This window comes from Zeus faber (assembly GCF_960531495.2).
Source record: "Zeus faber genome assembly, chromosome: 4".
Lineage (NCBI taxonomy): Eukaryota > Metazoa > Chordata > Actinopteri > Zeiformes > Zeidae > Zeus > Zeus faber.
Window position 1 is genome coordinate 31,739,549 of NC_137191.1, and position 17,578 is coordinate 31,757,126.

Here is a 17,578-nt window from a genome sequence, read left to right on the forward strand (position 1 = left end):
CAATGTGATCTTGCTTCTTACAAATATACCAAATACTTTATTTTGACAGACAAAATATTTTGCCAATGTCTATGATCTGATGTTTTAATCCATAATATAATTGATGCAACTGTGCTTTACTCTTATTGACTCTTCATTTCCTTTACATTCATGTTGAGCAGCAGAGAGGACTTTGAAATTGATGCATAAAAAGCACAAATTGGTGCATAAAGGACCCCCAGACCCCCACTAGATTTGTGTCGCTTAGGGGCCGCTGGCAAGGTGTCAAGGCGCAGTGGCTCAGACCTCACCAAGCCGGAACTTCTGCCGTCACAATTTAAGGAAGGGCCGACTGCCCTGGACCCCACATCTTACTGCCTGCTTATTTATTATTATTATTATTATTATTATTATTATTATTACTATTATTATTAGGAGTACAGCCCGCAGGGCTGGAACCCTATTGATATTGCTTGGATTTTATTATTTTTAATATTCTAGGCGTTTCTCCGGCCAAAACTGTCTAGAACACGGCAAGGCACAGACATGGTTAAGTTCTCGTTAGAACCAGGACGTTTCAGACGTCTTGTCATTTAAGTTTGATTAATCGATGTACATTTGGAGCAGAAATTTGTGAAAAACTGGTGTTGCCGTGATTTGATTAGCTTCAGGAGAGGGGCACTTTGTGACATTATCATCCGCAGTTATATAAGTCCAAGCTTCGTCTCTCGGAAGTCATTCACATCCGGCGACTTGCACCATGTGGACAGCAAAGCTTTCATAGACAACCCAACCGATGCTGCGTTTATTGGAAACTCGGAAAACTATAACGCATGCTGCGTTTCACAAAACCCTGAAAACTATAATCAGTCACAGAAGGCGTTTTCGCACCGCAGTAAGTTCCAAGAACATTTGGAGGTGTCAATATGAGGTGATGGTCTGTTTTATGGGAACTCGTAAAACTGTAATTTGTATCTAACATGACTAACCTGGACCCTGTGTATTGCTGCCTGCAGCTATTTTTTTTATTGTTATTATTATTATTATTATTATTATTATTATTATTATTATTATGCCTGCCAACCTGCCAGCGTGCCTGCCTGCCTACCTGTCTCCCTACGCATCACCTCCAGCCTGTCCACACTCGGAGCCCTATGCCTTCAGCCTGCTCGCTCTGACCCCCGAATGACCCACCTGCCCTTTATTCCATTCCCACATCACGTTATTCCCCCTTTGTAAATAAAGCTTCTATACTTTCCCTGTATTGTGTGCTGCGTCTGGGTCTTATCCGCCTTGTTCATGACAGAACAATCAGACCCCAACATGGACCCAGCAGCCACTACCCCCATTCATCAGACCGTCTCCACCCACGACAAGGTTCTCCACTGGCACCACCAATTCATTCTAGGACTCATGGACACACAACATGCCTTGGGTGCTCAGGTAGTACAACTTGGGGAAATGCTAAAGTCTCTGTCAACTAAGATAACCCCGCACCCAAACCCTACGCAGGGGACCTGGGGAGGTGACGAGGTTTTCTCCTCCAGTGTACGCTGGTCTTTTACCAACAACCAACAACCTACGCTTCAGACTATTCCAAGCTTTAGATTGGACACAAGCAACCCTAAGCAGGAATAACCGACATTCTGTACCTTTTTTCTAAGTTCCTTGATTCATCCAGAAGGTATTTCATCATCCGGTCTGTGCAGGGGACGCCGCAAAGAGACATGCTCAACCTCCGACAGGGTCGGAAAGCGTAGTTGACTATTCAGTAGATTTCCGGGTTCTGGCGGCGGAGACCGGGTGGAACGAGGAGGCCCTTTGTGGCATATCTTTTCATGGTTTGAATGAAAACCTCAAGAATGAATTAGCACTGCGGGATGCATTAACTTCTCTGGACGCTCTGAGCTCTTTCCATCCGGACCACCACTTATGGGAGAGACACTGCGAAAGGGAGTACAGCTCCAGCTCCACCTACAGCTCTCGTGCTCCCTCCCTAACTCTTACGAGAGTCACTCCTGGTACCCAGGCTGTCTCCAGCTGACCTCGTACCCTCGCGGCTCCACAGGAGGAGCCAATGCAAGTAGGGAGAGCCCCCCCTCACACCTGCTGAATTGCAGGATAAAGGCAGGGGAGTGCTTATATTGCGGACAGTCAGGTCACTTCATGGCTTCCTGTCCTGTTCGCCCAAAAGACAATGCTCACCCGTAGCTGTGGGGAGACTTGTGAGCGAAACTACCGAACCTAAGACCCCACCCCCTAGGTTCCAGGTCCAAGCCACCCTGTGCTACAACCTTCTAGCTCTTGCATTATTAGCTTTGGTGGATTCTGGAGCCGAAAAGAGTTTTCTCGACTTGAGTTAAGTCTCCTAGTATGGCATCTCTATGGAGCCCCTTGATTGTCCCATGAATGTTGGTGCTCTGGATGGTAGCGTTCTGGCGCAGGTCACCCACCAGGCTGAACCCCTGCTGCTCATATTGTCTGGGAACCGAGAATACATACCTTTTTTTTCCTCACCTCACACCCCCCTGGACCTTGGACACCCCTGGCTAGGACTGCACAACCCTCACATCAATTAGTCTGCCAACAAGATCGTTGGGTGGAGTTCCTTATGCCATTCAAAATGTCTGTTCCGCTCCTCCCCCTGTTGAACCCGCTGCTGTCTCTCCTGTTACTCTGGACATGTCTATTGTACCTCCTGAATATCACGAGTTAGGGGAGGTGTTTAGTAAGGAACTGGTGCTCTCTGCCACCCCATTACCTGTATGGCTGTGTGATTGATCTGGTGACTCCCTGCCCCCCAGCTGTCTCTACAACATGTCTCATCCTGAGTGTGAAACCATGGAGAGGGACATCACCGAGTCACTCTCTACAGGTATCATCGGAGCTTCTCCTTTGTGGCAAAGAAGGAGAAGTCCCTACAAGTCTGGATTGATTATCGTGGACTCAATAACATAAGTTAAAAACAAGTATTCTCTGCCTCTCATCAGTTCTGCCTTTGAACGCCTGCATGGTGCCACAGTCTTTAGCAAGCTGGACTTGTGTAACGCCCTGGTCCACATCGGGCAGGCGGATGAATGGAAGACTGAATTCAACACCCCGCTAGGCTACTAGGAGTATTTAGTGATGCCTTTCGGCCTCTCCAACGCCCCCACCTTCTTCCTGGACCTCATCAATGACGTGCTGAGGGACATCCTGAACCGCTTTGTCTTTGTCTGCTAGACGACATTCTGATCTTCTTTCGTGACCCGTCAGAACACAAGCTCTATGTCCGCCAGGTGCTCCAAAGGCTCCTGGAAAATAGACTTTATGTGAAACTGGAAAATGTGCGAGTTCCACATGAACTCCGTGGGCTTCTGTACTCGTACAACTGTACATCATTGAGTGTGGGCAGGTCCGGGCTGACCCGGAGAAGATCTGCGCGGTCGCTGAATGGCTGGTTCCCTCCACCCGCAAGACGCTGCAGTAGTTCCTGGGCTTCGCCAACTTCTACCGGCATTTTATTAGAGACTACAGCCGAATTGCAGCCCCTCTCACAAGACTCACCTCCTCTGCGGCTCCCTTCGCCTGGACCACTGCTGCTGAAGAAGCCTTCTGCTGGCTCAAGAAATGCTTAGTTTCAGCTCCCGTCCTATTCAGCCTGATACCTCTTAGCAGTTCATCGTCGAGGTTGATGCCTCCGATGTAGGAGTGGGACCCACCCTCTCCCAGCGCTCTGGTCCTGACTCCAAGCTTCATCCCTGTGTCTTCTTCTCACGTTGTCTCTCCCCGGCAGAGCACAACTATGATGTAGGCAACAGGGAGCTACTGGCTATAAAGCTCGCCCTGGAGGAGTGGAGGTATGGCTTGAGGGAACTGAACAGGCATTCACAGTTTGGACAGACCACAAGAACCTTGTCTATATTCAGTCCGCCAAATAACTGAACTCACATCAAGCCCGTGGGGCCATGTTTTTTGGACGATTTAATTTTTCCATCACGTATCGCCCGGGTTCCAAGAACGTCAACCCTGACACCTTCTCCCACCAGTTTGACTTCAGAGAGGCTCTACCTAGGCCCGACAACTTTCTGCCCTCCACTTGTGTTCTGGGGGCCCTGTCCTGGGAGATCAAGTCGGTGGTACAGAAGGCTCAGAGGGCACAACCCGACCCTGGAGGTGGGCCTCCCAACCGCCTGTTTGTCCCGAACTCCATTCGTTCCCAGGTTCTCCAATGCGGGCACAACTCAAGGAGAAGCTTCTGGTAGACCTCTATGGCTGCAGACACCTGGGAGTTTGTCCTGGCATGCACCATCTGTACTCTGAATAAGGCCTCACACCATCCCCCGGCAGACTTACTTCATCCCTCACGCACTCCCAGCTGCCCCTGGGCATACATTGCCCTGGACTTTGTCACTCTCTTAGGGCAACACAGTTGTCTTGACGGTGGTTGACCGCTTCTCTAAGGCGGCCCACTTCGTCGCCTTGCCCAAACTTCCCTCCGCCCAGGAGACGCCGACCTCATGGTCCACCATGTTTTCAGCCTTCCGGTAGATATCGTCTCTGACCGTGGCCCCCAGGTCACCATTTCCAAGTTCTTGAGAGCATTCTGTCGGGCCTTGGGAGCCACGGTCCGCCTCTCATCAGGATTTCACTCGCAAATCAACAGACAGTCGGAACACGCAACCAGGACCTCGAGCTAGCTCTCCGCTGTGTTGTCTCCTCCAACCCCTCCTCTCGGAGTTCCCAGTTAGCTTGTGTAGAATACGCACACAATTCCCATTCATCCACTGCTACTGGTCTCTCTCCCTTCGAGTCCTCCCTAGGTTATCAGCCCCCATTGTTCCCGGCCCAGGAGGAGGAAGTGGCAGTGCCGTTGGTGCTGCTCCATATCCGTGGCTGTTGCAAGACTTGGAGTGACACCAAGGCGCCCTGCTTCAGACTGCCCAGTGGAACCAGCGCCTTGCAGACCGCTATCTGAGCCCTTCTCGTCATGAGACATCCCTTTGAAATTCACGTACGAGAAATTGTACGTGGAGAATTGGCTCTATTGAAATAACCTGCATAAATAATCCCACCGCAGTACAGCTCCGTCTCTCGCACACTATGCGCATCCATCCAACCTTCCACATCTCTCAGGTCAAACCAGTCTCCCCCAGCACCCTCTGCCCTCAGACCATTCACCCGCCACCCGCCCAGATCATCAAGGACCACCCCGCCTTCACTGTCAGCCGGCTCCTAGACATCCGCCACTGCGGCTGGGGCCTCCAGTACCTGGTGGACTGAGAGGGCTACAGTCCTGGGGAACAGAGCTGGGTGCCACGGCACTCCATCTTGGACCATTCCCTCGTCAGGGAGTTCCACTTGGCCCACCCCGGAAGACTTTGTGGGTCGCCTGCGGCCTCCCATTGGGGGGGGGGGGGGGGGGGTACTGTCACAGTATATCTATGTCTATACCTGACAGTGGGCATGGCTGCCTGTTCCAGGCCTGGCTGGCACAGCTGCTCCTCATCACACTCGTCACCACTTTCCCTAAGAACCCCGGCTCCTCATCCAGACCTCGTCTGATCGTACTGTCACCTAGTCTGGTATTCTCCAGACTGGTCTCCGTTGAATTCTTATGAATTTGTTGCCCCTTGTCTGACCCTGTCCACCCCTCGTCTTCAGAAAACCTCCCTCGTGCCAGCCTGCCTGTCTGCCTACGCCTCACCTCCAGCCTGTCCACACTTGGATCCCTGTGCCTTCAGCCTGCCTGCTCGGACCTGAATGACCCACCTGTCCTTTATTCTATTCCCACATCATCTTATTCCCCCTTTGTAAATAAACCTTCTATACTTTCCACGTACTGTATTCTGTACGTGGATCTCAGACATCTCGTGGTGTCCAGCGGTAGGAGTCCATGATACGTTTCATATTGTCACCACATCATTATGCCACTCCATCATTGTTGCCCCACACGGCATCAAACGGTCACGTTTCCGTCACTACATCTTCATTGCCCGATGCGGCACTAAACGGTCACCTGGCCGTCACAGAGTGCAACTTTATTTCCACAGACCACACAGTGAGTTATAACAATGATATTATTTTAAAGACGGGAGGGTTGCACTGTGTAGACCACATAGTGGTTGCTTTAAGAGATGAGCAAGCAGGAGACGACAACCAGGAGACGCTCTATTTATTATTGTTCATTTTTATTTTTATAACATATTGCCTTTTTTTTTATATCTTCGAGCTGACTTCTAGGATTTTTCTCACTTATTTCTCAAGGTAATTTGTATAGCTTTTATTTATTTATTATATATTTAAATGGTGGTGGTAGCTCAGGAGGTAGAGCTGGTCATCTAGTAATCTAAAGGTCACTGGTTTGATCCCAGGCTCCTCCTGCTAGCATGCTGTAGTGTCCTTGAGCAAGACACTTAACCCCTCATTGCTCCTGATGGCTGCATCCGTCGGTGTATGAATAATTGTAAGTCGCTTTGGATAAAAGCGTCTGCTAAATGTTAAATTTTTTTCTATTTTGTAGTTAACTTTGAGATTTATTGTATATAACCATTTTCTTTTATATATTGTTATTAAACCTCTTGAATCTTGAATCTTGTATTCTTTTACTATTAGAGCCTTTATTTTTTTTTTATGGAAGCATGATTTTATAACCCTTATTCCTCATTTATTGCTCATCTCTTTCTCACGCCATCTCTTTCTCTCCATCACTTTATGCTTATACTGCCACCTTGAAACTTTAATAAATTATTCTGTTTATTTCTATATCTCTATTTGCTTCTCTCTCCTCCCTCAGTGAGTGAGTGGTCTAATGGAACTGCACTGGAGCGGTCATGGACGGAGGTAGAGAAATGGGTGCTGGTGGCTGTGCTGGGCGTGGAGATGGCAATGGGAATAGTGGGCAACTGTCTTGTCCTGCTCGTCAAAGTCATGGTATGGTGTCTCTCTCTCTCTCTCTCTCTCTCACCCTCTCTCTCTCTGTTAAAAAAGAGGGCATCCCCGGACTTATTAAGGACCCAACCATGTTTATTTGTTTAGCTTCATGTGCATTTGATATCCTCTTTATCTGATCTCTTAGTACACGATTGTACTTCAGCATGATCAAATTGAGGCCTCAAAGCAGCACCATTTAACTTTTGGTATTATGGATTTGGCACCCTTACAGTTTCTGAGTACAATTGAACTTTTACACCATTGTCGTAAAACTTGGCCTGGTACCCAAAATTCATTTATTTTACCAGAAGAAATTTGAGCCTTTATAGGTCACATTTGAATGACAGTCTGTTACAAACACAGAAATAATGTACATCTAGGCTACAGCGCCCCTTGCACGGACCTTGCCACTTCAGCGAACCCTCAGTCCGTGGCTCCCCCGGAGCCTCTCGCACAGGGAAGGCCCCCTGCTACTGGTGTAGGTACCAGATGTATGAATGTGCGGGGTGGTGTGCACCGACCGAGGTGCGGGTGCTGAGCACACCACTGGCCAGTCTCATTCGCACCGTCGGGGAGGTGGAGCAGCTCCGTTTTATATGAGCGTTATCGGACATTTTGACCAGCAACATCATAATTTATTTTTATTTTTATTTTACCCCTGCAAAAAAAAAAGGTAATTACCAGAGCCAAACATCAGTTTTGTACCAGAACACACAAGTTACATAGTGCGGGGGTGAAAGAGGTCCCATTCTCTATGTCAGTGTACTGTCAAATTGATTTTGAAGCTGTTATTTTAAGGTAAAAAAGTGACACAATGTTGCTTTAAGCCTGATACGCACCGAATGCGTGATTGGATCCGGCGGTCGGATCCCCCCCCTTGGATGGTGACATCCAAGGTTAACGTTTATCACATAATTTTTATTTGTGGCATATTTACTTAGTTTTAATCACAATTCTAATATATTGTTTTGGCTGATGTCACTTCCGGTAGGAGCTACTGTGGGGCCAAAATTTGTCGTATGAGTTGGAAAATTTTAACACATCCCCCATTTTAACACACAATTTCCTCATGCGCCCCGGAAGCATGAGGAAATTCTGCACCGTAGCACCTCATAGCTTTTCGCATCCTGAATCCAACTCTCCATAGGAAAGAATGGACTTCCGGTTCGTTATTGTGAAGTAGGCTTTAGTCTTAGCCTCTCACCTCTCATTCTACACTTTTATCCTTTCTCCACCTGATTTGCCTCTTTCTATGCCACACGCTCTCCCCTTGTCCCCTTGTCTCCTTCGCTTTTTAAATTCCAGTGCAGAGGCCAGTACTCCTGTCGCTACTGGCTGCCCTTCGTGAGTCTCACCTTGTCTGATCTAGGTAAAACATGCAGCTGACTGACATATTGCCCTTATGGTACAAATACACAGTAAAGTGACGTGTACAAAAAAAACACTATACATTAAAAGATAGTTGATTCTTAGGAGGGGTTCCACATATATTGAGCAATATATGCCAATATATCGTTTTTTTTTCTCCAAGAATATTACAAAATATAATGTCCATACATCAACTATTTTCATCATATGAAGCATGTGTTTGCAGATATTTTTGTAATAATGAAACAAAATGTGTACTGAAGGGTCTTCCGTCCTCATCATCTCGGGCTCATTGCTGGCCATGTTGACGGGAGGTCAGAGGTCACCGTGGTGCGAGGTTGTCAGCCTGCTGAAATTTGCCTTCATCACCTCCTCCATAGGAAGCATAGGTAACGTGTGCACCCATATACGCTACTCTACTGTACTGTCTACATAGAAATGTTAAGGTAGTGTAAAAATTCTACATTAGTGGCACAAGAGTAGTCTTTAATGTTACGTGATTAGTGCATGTGTGGCATTGGTAGCCATGACAGGATGATGCTTGAAGGATCCTACCGGTCTCATGTGTCATTTTCCAGTTGAACCTTTGGCCACATAATTTACCTGAATCTAGATTTTCACAGACATCTGGTATTTGAACATTTATAACATTCATTAGGATGTTACAGAATTTACCTGAAGCATTGCGGTCGGCTAAAACTTATGGGTGTTGGCCAGAAGTGAAAATTACACTATGGTCCTCCCATGTTAGAAGTTATAACTTTTGATATCCCAAAGATCCTTACAGTATAAGGAACATGAGGAACCATCAATGCACAAAGTAAATCCTTAGTTGGAGAAGGTTCTTTGTGGGCCCACTCAGCCTTTTAAACAACCAGTTTTGTTTTTGTGTATAGGCTGTATGCAAACTGGAACAATTGTGGCGAGGCACCAGTGTAAACATTGCTTTTTCTATCCGTCTGTCTTTGAAGCCCTCCTATGTGTCCAGCGGGTGATGGGTGTCGCCACCAAAGGAAGCACCTTCTTTTCAATCCTTGTGGCGAGCTGCTTGGCTTCCTGGGTGTCAGGCGTGGTGTTTGGTAGTGTCCCCGTGGTCTACGCTTGGATCAGGTATTTGGTTTTGTTTTGTTTGCTTTGGTCCCGTGTCATTTAGGGATGTTTTTCTTTTTTTGTCAAATATGTTTGCACTGTAGATTAGTAGTTCTCAACTGGTTGGATAACAATCCAAAACTGAGTCGTGGGCTTGATGCTGTGCTTTTATTTTGAAGCTCTGTTTCAAGGTCAAATTAAATCAAAGTAAATCTCATTAGATTGTCACCTTCACACTCAACCTTTCCACATCAAAGCTAAGAAAAGCATTGTGAATTGCTGTGCTATTAATTTTGTGAAATAAAATAGAATGGCGTAAATTGGTGGCACAGTGCATTGCACTTCTGCCTCACAGCAAGAAGTTCCTGGGTATCTCCTGATTACGGGCCTTTCTGTGTGGAGTTTGCATGTTCTCCCTGTGCTCACATGGGGTTTCCTCCATATGACATCATAAGAACCCCCCCTAAAAACACGCACAACAAACATCGTTTGACCTGCAATGGACATGGAAGTTGGTCCCTGGGTGCTGTATTGTGCCCATCGCTCCTGGCCTACCCCCCGGAGGAAGGACAAGTCTTGATGGGATAAATGCGGGAAAGACTTTTCCCGGCCTCCATCTGCATGTGTGTTGGCCGTAGCTGCATCTAATGCATGTGTTGTGGTGTGTTTGTGACAAAAAAGACAAGCTAAGCTTGTCCTGTTTAATCTTAATTTAAAAAACTATATAAATCGTGACTCAATGACTAAGGACATATATGGAACCTGAGCCTAGACCAGTAGAAAACCACTGCCGTTTGAATGCGCTTAGAGTTCAGGTTGTCTTCCTCAAAACCTGGGATAGGGAGCCTCTCAATCCAACCGGAAGCCTGGGACAGCCTCGGCTGACAGTCTCATGGCATCTGCCGAGATGTCAATTATGGCTGATGAATTTGAAACCAAATCCCATGCGATTACTATGCGCCCCCTGCCCTTCTGGTGTGTCCTGACAGGGCGTGTTTAATTTCAACTGCAAACCCGCCCATTCATTCAATTGCAGTGTGTCACTATAGGATGGCGCTAAGTTCAAAAAAGTACGTTCATATTTCGGAGAGAGATTTCAGTGGACCTGAGATACAGGTTCTCCTCACTTAACAACCTACCAGCTCTCCGACCAGCCTTTATTGTGCGCTGCGAACAATACGGCGGCGTGCAGGCTACGTGTACGGCTCCTCAGCATTATGCGTCTCATCGCGCATCACCCTTTAATACTTTATATAGTATATACACTATATATACTATATACACTGTATACATCTCGTCTCATCACCGTTCTCAGTCTCGTTCCCGCAGTCAGTATTCACTACAGTAGCGTTCACATTTGGCGGGTCCTCGCTTTTCGACCAATTTGCTTAACGACCTGGTTGTAGGAAGGGAACTTGGTCGTTAAATGAGGAGTGCCTGTATCAAATTTTATTTCACTTAAAAATTGGGAAATATTGCAACAAATTTCTGCATTTGCAACTCTCTCATCTCATTTGCGCAGCACCACCAAGGATTTCCTTACAATTACACAATTTCGTTAAGCACTTTCAATCAAAATAACTACTGTGCAACAATTCTTTTCAGTTTTATATTATTTTAAGACCGATAATTCGTAAAACAGGCAAATGTAGAGCAGTGGCGTAACGCCCCGTACATACAGATGCACAAGCACAAGCAAACGCCCACACACTGCTGCGCTTCACTTCTCGCTCCCATTTTAACGAATGCTGCTGTTCTAACCGGCCAAGCGCTCGCGGACTTGGAGAGTCCACATGCTGCAGAATGTAAAAATATACTGTATATGCACAACATCTGCGTCATATCACCACATTTCAATGTTTTTCAACCTATTAATAGTTTTACTATTGTTATAAATTATTTTAATATATATTGTATTTTTATATAGGCCCTAATAAAAAAGGGAACAGAGACAATAACCATTGTGAGATGAATGAAGTTAAATCAAGTCATAGATTTTGCAAGTAAGCATTTTATCATATATATATATATATAAACACATTTCCGCGCGCAATACACGTGTGCGCTTGCGTTCCTGTTGTGTCCAGGGCATAATGGAGACTACAATACACAACTCCGCTCCGCGTGCTCGTTTCACATTTATCAAATCGAAACAAATAAAAAAACTGTGTTTTCATTATTTTATATGTATTTACTTTTTCCAAATTGAACGAAAGCAAAAAAAGGACGTGTGTGTGTCTGTGTGTGTTCCACGGAGCCTGCAACTCCCGCTGACGGCCCCAGGTGGCGCAGATTATTATTAAAGATGATTTTCTTTTCCACATGGATAATTGCAATCAACACAAAACAAGTACAAATTTCACCCAGCAGCAAAAAGTTATGTGCGTGTTTGCGCTGTCAGATCATTAGCGCGATATCTTTTGTGAATCCAACAAAAGCCAAATTAATTGTGGAGGCCAATATCGACATTGCGATTGATATACGATTAACTGTGCACCCCTATCAGTATGTTCCGTTCCAAAACATGTATATTTTTCATTAAACAAATGCAGAATGATCCTGTATACTCGAGTTGCTTTTTGAGCTTTGAACCAGTACACAAATGTTGCTTGGGGGCCTTCCCAGGCGCTGGCGCGTCCATTACGTCATTGAGGGGGATATCATTACTGGCAAGATCAGCCACGGACCAGCCATGGATCTGCCTGGTTCCTGTTATGGTCCAGCTGCCCTCTCTTAGTGGCTCCCATTGTTTTTGATAGTAGCAATGTTCTTGCAATGGCCTGTGAGCTAAATTTGGCCAGAGATGGAATACCAGTGAAGGACGCAACAAGGCCAAAATATAATGTTTAAAATGATCTTTTGACCTTGTTTGTCCATATGGCTCTTATAGGGAAAAAAACATGGCTGTTTCTGATATGTGTAATGTCAATCAGCCGGCGCCATGCCATTGTTCCAACGCCCCATTTTTCAGAAACCCCAATAATGAGAAAAATGGCCCATTGGACATGGACGACACCCTAACCCTAACCATCTCAAACCTTATACCTAAACCATCTCTAATCCCACATTTTTCAACCTATTGGGGTCTCGGACTAATGGGCCGTCAGAACAATGGGCAGTCCCCAATCAGTCACTCTCTTGCATCGTCGGAGACTCGTCAATATCTTTTATATTAACCTAAACACAAGCCAAACCCCGCGGCAGGTACGACCCGGCGGAGATGCTGTGTGCCGTGTTCTGGGAGAGCAGCTACTCCGACATGCTGGTGTACATCCTCTGCGCTTTCTCCGTCTGCATCTTCTTCCCGCTCCTCCTCATCCTCCTCTGTTCTTTACTGACCACTGCAGGCTGCCTGCGCAGGTGAGCAACGCGGAGAACCTGTGACTTCAAGGAAGCCCTCGAGGGAGAATTTAGGACAATCCCCCAGCACTTTATATACTGAACGGAAGAAGTGATGGGATTGATGTGTCAATATTAAAGTGACAAATTCCCCAGTTACAAAAACGTACCCGAAATTACTGACGTGCCAAATAAAAGTCATATTACTAGACCTAGCCACGTAATACTAAAACCGTTCGGAAAGGGCTTAAGGGTTAGTGCTGGGCGATATGGCCAAACATTTTATAACGATAAAATATTTTCTACCATTAGATAACGATAGTTGTAATTAAAAAAAAAAATCACAATTTCTGTTTAATGTTTTTATTTTATTTTTTTATAAGGATGTCAGCTGTATGCCATGATGCAATTAAAAAAATACATTTATTGGTGAAATTGTCCGTAATAAACACTAGTCTTAAAATAAAAATTTGCATTGTAAAACAAATGTGCCGACAAAACTTAGCAGCGGCATCTCAAGATAATATGCTAAACATTATTTTTATATGCACAATGTAATTAAGAAGTAACAACTGCAGCTGTTTTAATTAACACTTCACTTAAATAAAAGTTTGATTAAATCAAAAACAAAATATGAAATCTAAATAAAGTTTGTAGTGTTTGTTGGCTCCTCGACATTGTTTTGATATTAATGATATTGATGATGACATGATATTTACCCTCTGCTTTGTGTCATCTTTCTCCTCCGAGTCGCTCATTCTTGACGCTCCCGCTCTTTCTCCGCTGCGACATGTTCACAAACGCATCTTACCCAGGAGGGAGGAGGCGGGGCTTCTTTCTATATCGACAAATGTAATTGGCTAGAGCTGAATGGTCAGCTTAAGATCGTCCTAATTGATTGGCTTTTAGTTGCCACTTGCCTAACGCTTCTATAAATGAACAATTCTGTGGAAGACATCATCAAAATCATCATGCTTATTTTATTTCGACATTGAGGGTAAAAAATATTGCGCTAATTATTGTTATTGCTTTATTGCATTATTAAGGGTTTTCGAAAAGGAGATTCAACATTTTTTTTAAAGGTTTAAACGTTTGCCCCATTGGACTGCATACAAGCACAATGAGAAGCTGCAGCAGAGTGGTAAGTTCTTCAACAGTAAAGAGTTCAGCGAGCTTGTCCTAGAAACAGAAATGCTGGGAACCAACAAGTTGATTGGGTTGAAAAACCTATCCTTTAAAGTTTAAACAAATAATAAAGGCTGAAAGATTGTAGAGGTTTCCTGGACTAAAATAAAAAAAATACTTTTTTGGATGCGTGTCATGAGTACACATAAAGCCGATAAAATCAACTGTACTGTAAGCTTCCTGATCGAGAAGTTACATGTGCAACCCAACAGCTCAACTTTCATTAATCTGCCCTTGTAGTGAGAAAATAGGGGGAAACTTTGAATTGCAACCTCTTTGAAAATAAAATTTAAGTTATTAAGTTTTGTGCATATGTAATTATTATCTGTTCAAATAACTCAAGTGGCTTGTAAATATTTTGAATACACCACCAGCCAATGTGGATATAGAAGGCTTATTTACTTACTTTCTTGCCACCCCCCGTCTGTCTCTCTTAGTGACGAGGATGACCTGTGCTCAGTCACTCCACTGCTGGTTGCCTTCTACCTTCTGTGCTACACTCCCTTTGCTGTGTCTGAAGTGAGACCACACACACACACACACACACACACACACACACACACACACACACACACACACACACACACACACACACACACACACACACACACACACACACACACACACACACACACACTTTAGGTATTGAGGTAGTTTTAAAGATATTCATGCAAAAAAATACATGCACAAGCTGAGTTCAATTTACACAAAATACAATATACATTGGTTTTATTCTCTAAATTGATTTCCTTCTTTCTTCTTTCAAGCTGATCCTCTTGGGCAGGCTAGACCTGTCGCCAGCTCCTTATTGGCTGAGGACACTTTCTTCTGTTATGTCATACCTGGACTGCGGACTCAACCCCCTCATCTACTGCTGTCACCAGGACTTCTGGGAGGCGGGCCTCGCCCTGCTGTGGACCAATAGGAAGCCCTTCTCTGACCCTGTCCTGACGGGCATTACGAAACTGGAGCTTTAGGGCGCAGATGGGTCTTCTCCTTAATAATTCAAAACTGAGCAGCAGGAAAGAGCAAATCTAAACAGCTTCAAAAGGGGATGCTTCAAAAAGCAATTTCCTTTAATGTGAGCCTTGTCTAATGTAATTGGATTGGTTATTGAATAGCTCTAACCAGAATTGTCATAGATCACCACTCTTTCTGAGCTTTCAATAAAAGGGTAAAACGATGTGTTTTCCTTATATCCATTTAGGATCCCTCACTTTCATTAATGTTAACAATAATACTTGTAGCCAACTGACATAACATTTTTCAGTTAATACAATTTTTCATGGTCCATGAAAAAATATTTTAACGTGAACTTGGGCCTATCTGACATTTGGGTCAGTCCACAACATTCTCTTTCAGGTTTATTGGAAGATTTCCAGTTGAAATGAATAACAAGCAGGGAAAACCTCAGAATTTACAAAAATGCATGTCATGGAATCGTGCCGTGATCTGACAGATGATCTGAAATATTAAGATATATTTCCAAGACAGTATGTAAAATTATGAACTTAATTGCTATTTGGGTTGTAGAATACGTCACACATGGAATTGATAAAAAAAAAAGTATATATATATATATATATATATATATAATTCAGTAATTTCAATGCAGGACTTCCAGGACCTCTGGATTAAGACAATAAGTAAGGGATAATGTTCAGCCTTCAGATCGATACAAGGACTCACCGCTTCAGGGGATATTTCACCATAATGACCAGCTGACCGCACGTTATCCTGTCTATTACATGGCTACTTACTAAATATAAGGATATACATTGAGACATAATATTGATATTATAACTAATATGCCTGGTTTGGGAGCTTCCGCTATGAAAAATAGTCCACAATGACGTAGCTAATACTGGGATGAAGCACACTATTAGGCCCACATATGACTAAACTATTTACTGTTATTAATGTGAATTTGTGAAATTGGACGTTCGTCTCAAATCCTGCATTGTAGTTATTATGTAGCGTCACAAGATGTCGCCACTAGCTAGCCCACCACAGGGGCCATTATTAACAGACAGGTCAATGCAGGAATAACGACCACTGATTGTCACTATTGACCAATCAGAATCCAGTATGCCATAGAGCCATGTAATAATAATAATAATATAACAATATTTCTGTTGCTATATTTAATTCTTAATTTGCTCAGTAAATTACCTAAATGATATTTCAAAGCACTCCGTTGTAGCAGTTCTTGCAGTTTATAATCAGCTTTTAACGCCTTCCTTGCGCCTTCTCCGTGAAACTGGAGGATGTCGCACACTTTGGAAGAGAAGTGCAGGACATCACCGCCAGCAGCGGGGGCCACGAGCACCGCGTGGGCCACTTCGAATCCACGAGCGTGCAGCCAGCGTCGCCGCGTACCACGGCCGCCAGCCCACACCGGGACCCGGGCGAAGGTCAGGAAGGTGACCCGCTGGTCCACGCGTCCACTGCATGAGGTGTGTAGAGAACGCCATGATTGCGAACACCTGCCTTACGTAGCGACTCTCCTCGCTTTATTTCCTGAATTGTGTGTATATATATATAGGTAAACAATAATGATTACCTTCATTTGTATAGCACCTTTCAGACACAACATGCAACTCAAAGTGCTTTACATTAATATTAATTTAACTAAATCAAACAACAATAAGCTCAAATAAAAAGGGAAAATTTCAAACATTACGGTAATAAATAAATAAATAAATAAATATATAGGAATATATTTATATATACATATATACACATACATATACAATATATATATATATATGTATATACACACACACACACACACACACACAATGTAGACAGAGACATTGCAATTAAAAAAAAGTATAAATACAGACAAATAACTTCTAGAACTTCTAACCTCTAGAATAGGAAGCAAAATAATCCTGAGTTTAAGGTTTGATCTGAGAAAGACGCAAACCTTTCCATTTGAATATATGAAACAGCAATTTACTATACTTGTGTTTGTTGATGGTTTTTCATTCCAAAACTAGAATTCTTAAAGTTTTGCTGTAGTGGATAAAGTTGTCATGATGTGTACTGGCAGTAGAACCGAGATGCAGACACGGGCGGCAGATAGAAGTTTCTATTTTTTATTCCAAGTTTTTACTACAGACATGGGAATGGTATAGGCTTAGGTGATTCCACGAAGAGCAAAGAGACAAGCTGGCAAAGGAAGCTGGTTGCTGACAAACTGGAGCTGGACGGATTGGTTAATCTGGAACAGGTAACAGGAACAGGTAACACTGGAACAGGTAACACAGGAACAGGGAGCATGGGAGCAGGTAACACTGGAAGAGGTAACACGCAAACAGGTGACTGGTAGGTAGATGTTATGTCTGACACTGAAGCTCCGATGCGTGTATCAAACTTGCACGTAATTCGAACTGAACTACTGCTTCTAAACTTGCTTTGTGATGGAAATGACCTCGTCAATGATGACGTTTGAAGCAACTACTGCTTCCTTCCCTCAGTGAATCACGACCGCTTTGATTTGCCGCGTACCGGTTTTACTTCATTTTGAAATTGAATTCTTACTATGCCTTAAGCTGTCTCCAGACAACTCCACTGAATAAAGCTGAAAGCCCTTTTTAACCAATTGAAGCTGCTTTCACACATGCTGGGCAAATTTGAAATTATCCAGACATTACCTGGAGGAGCTGAATGTGTGAATGCAAATGTGTGAATCATTTGGACT

At 44.2% G+C, this 17,578-nt stretch overlaps 1 protein-coding gene across 1 annotated transcript; it reads left to right on the forward strand.

The window, feature by feature from the left end:
* Positions 1–5,061: 5,061 nt before the first annotated feature.
* On the forward strand, positions 5,062–14,849 carry LOC307229550 (uncharacterized protein; the record flags this gene model as incomplete). Its single annotated transcript, XM_079999550.1, has 10 exons — positions 5,062–5,232; positions 5,442–5,525; positions 5,623–5,692; positions 6,755–6,891; positions 8,197–8,260; positions 8,523–8,648; positions 9,231–9,381; positions 12,553–12,708; positions 14,310–14,391; positions 14,640–14,849. 10 exons carry the CDS (start codon positions 5,062–5,064, stop codon positions 14,847–14,849), a joined length of 1,251 nt encoding a protein of 416 aa, XP_079855676.1.
* Positions 14,850–17,578: the final 2,729 nt, after the last annotated feature.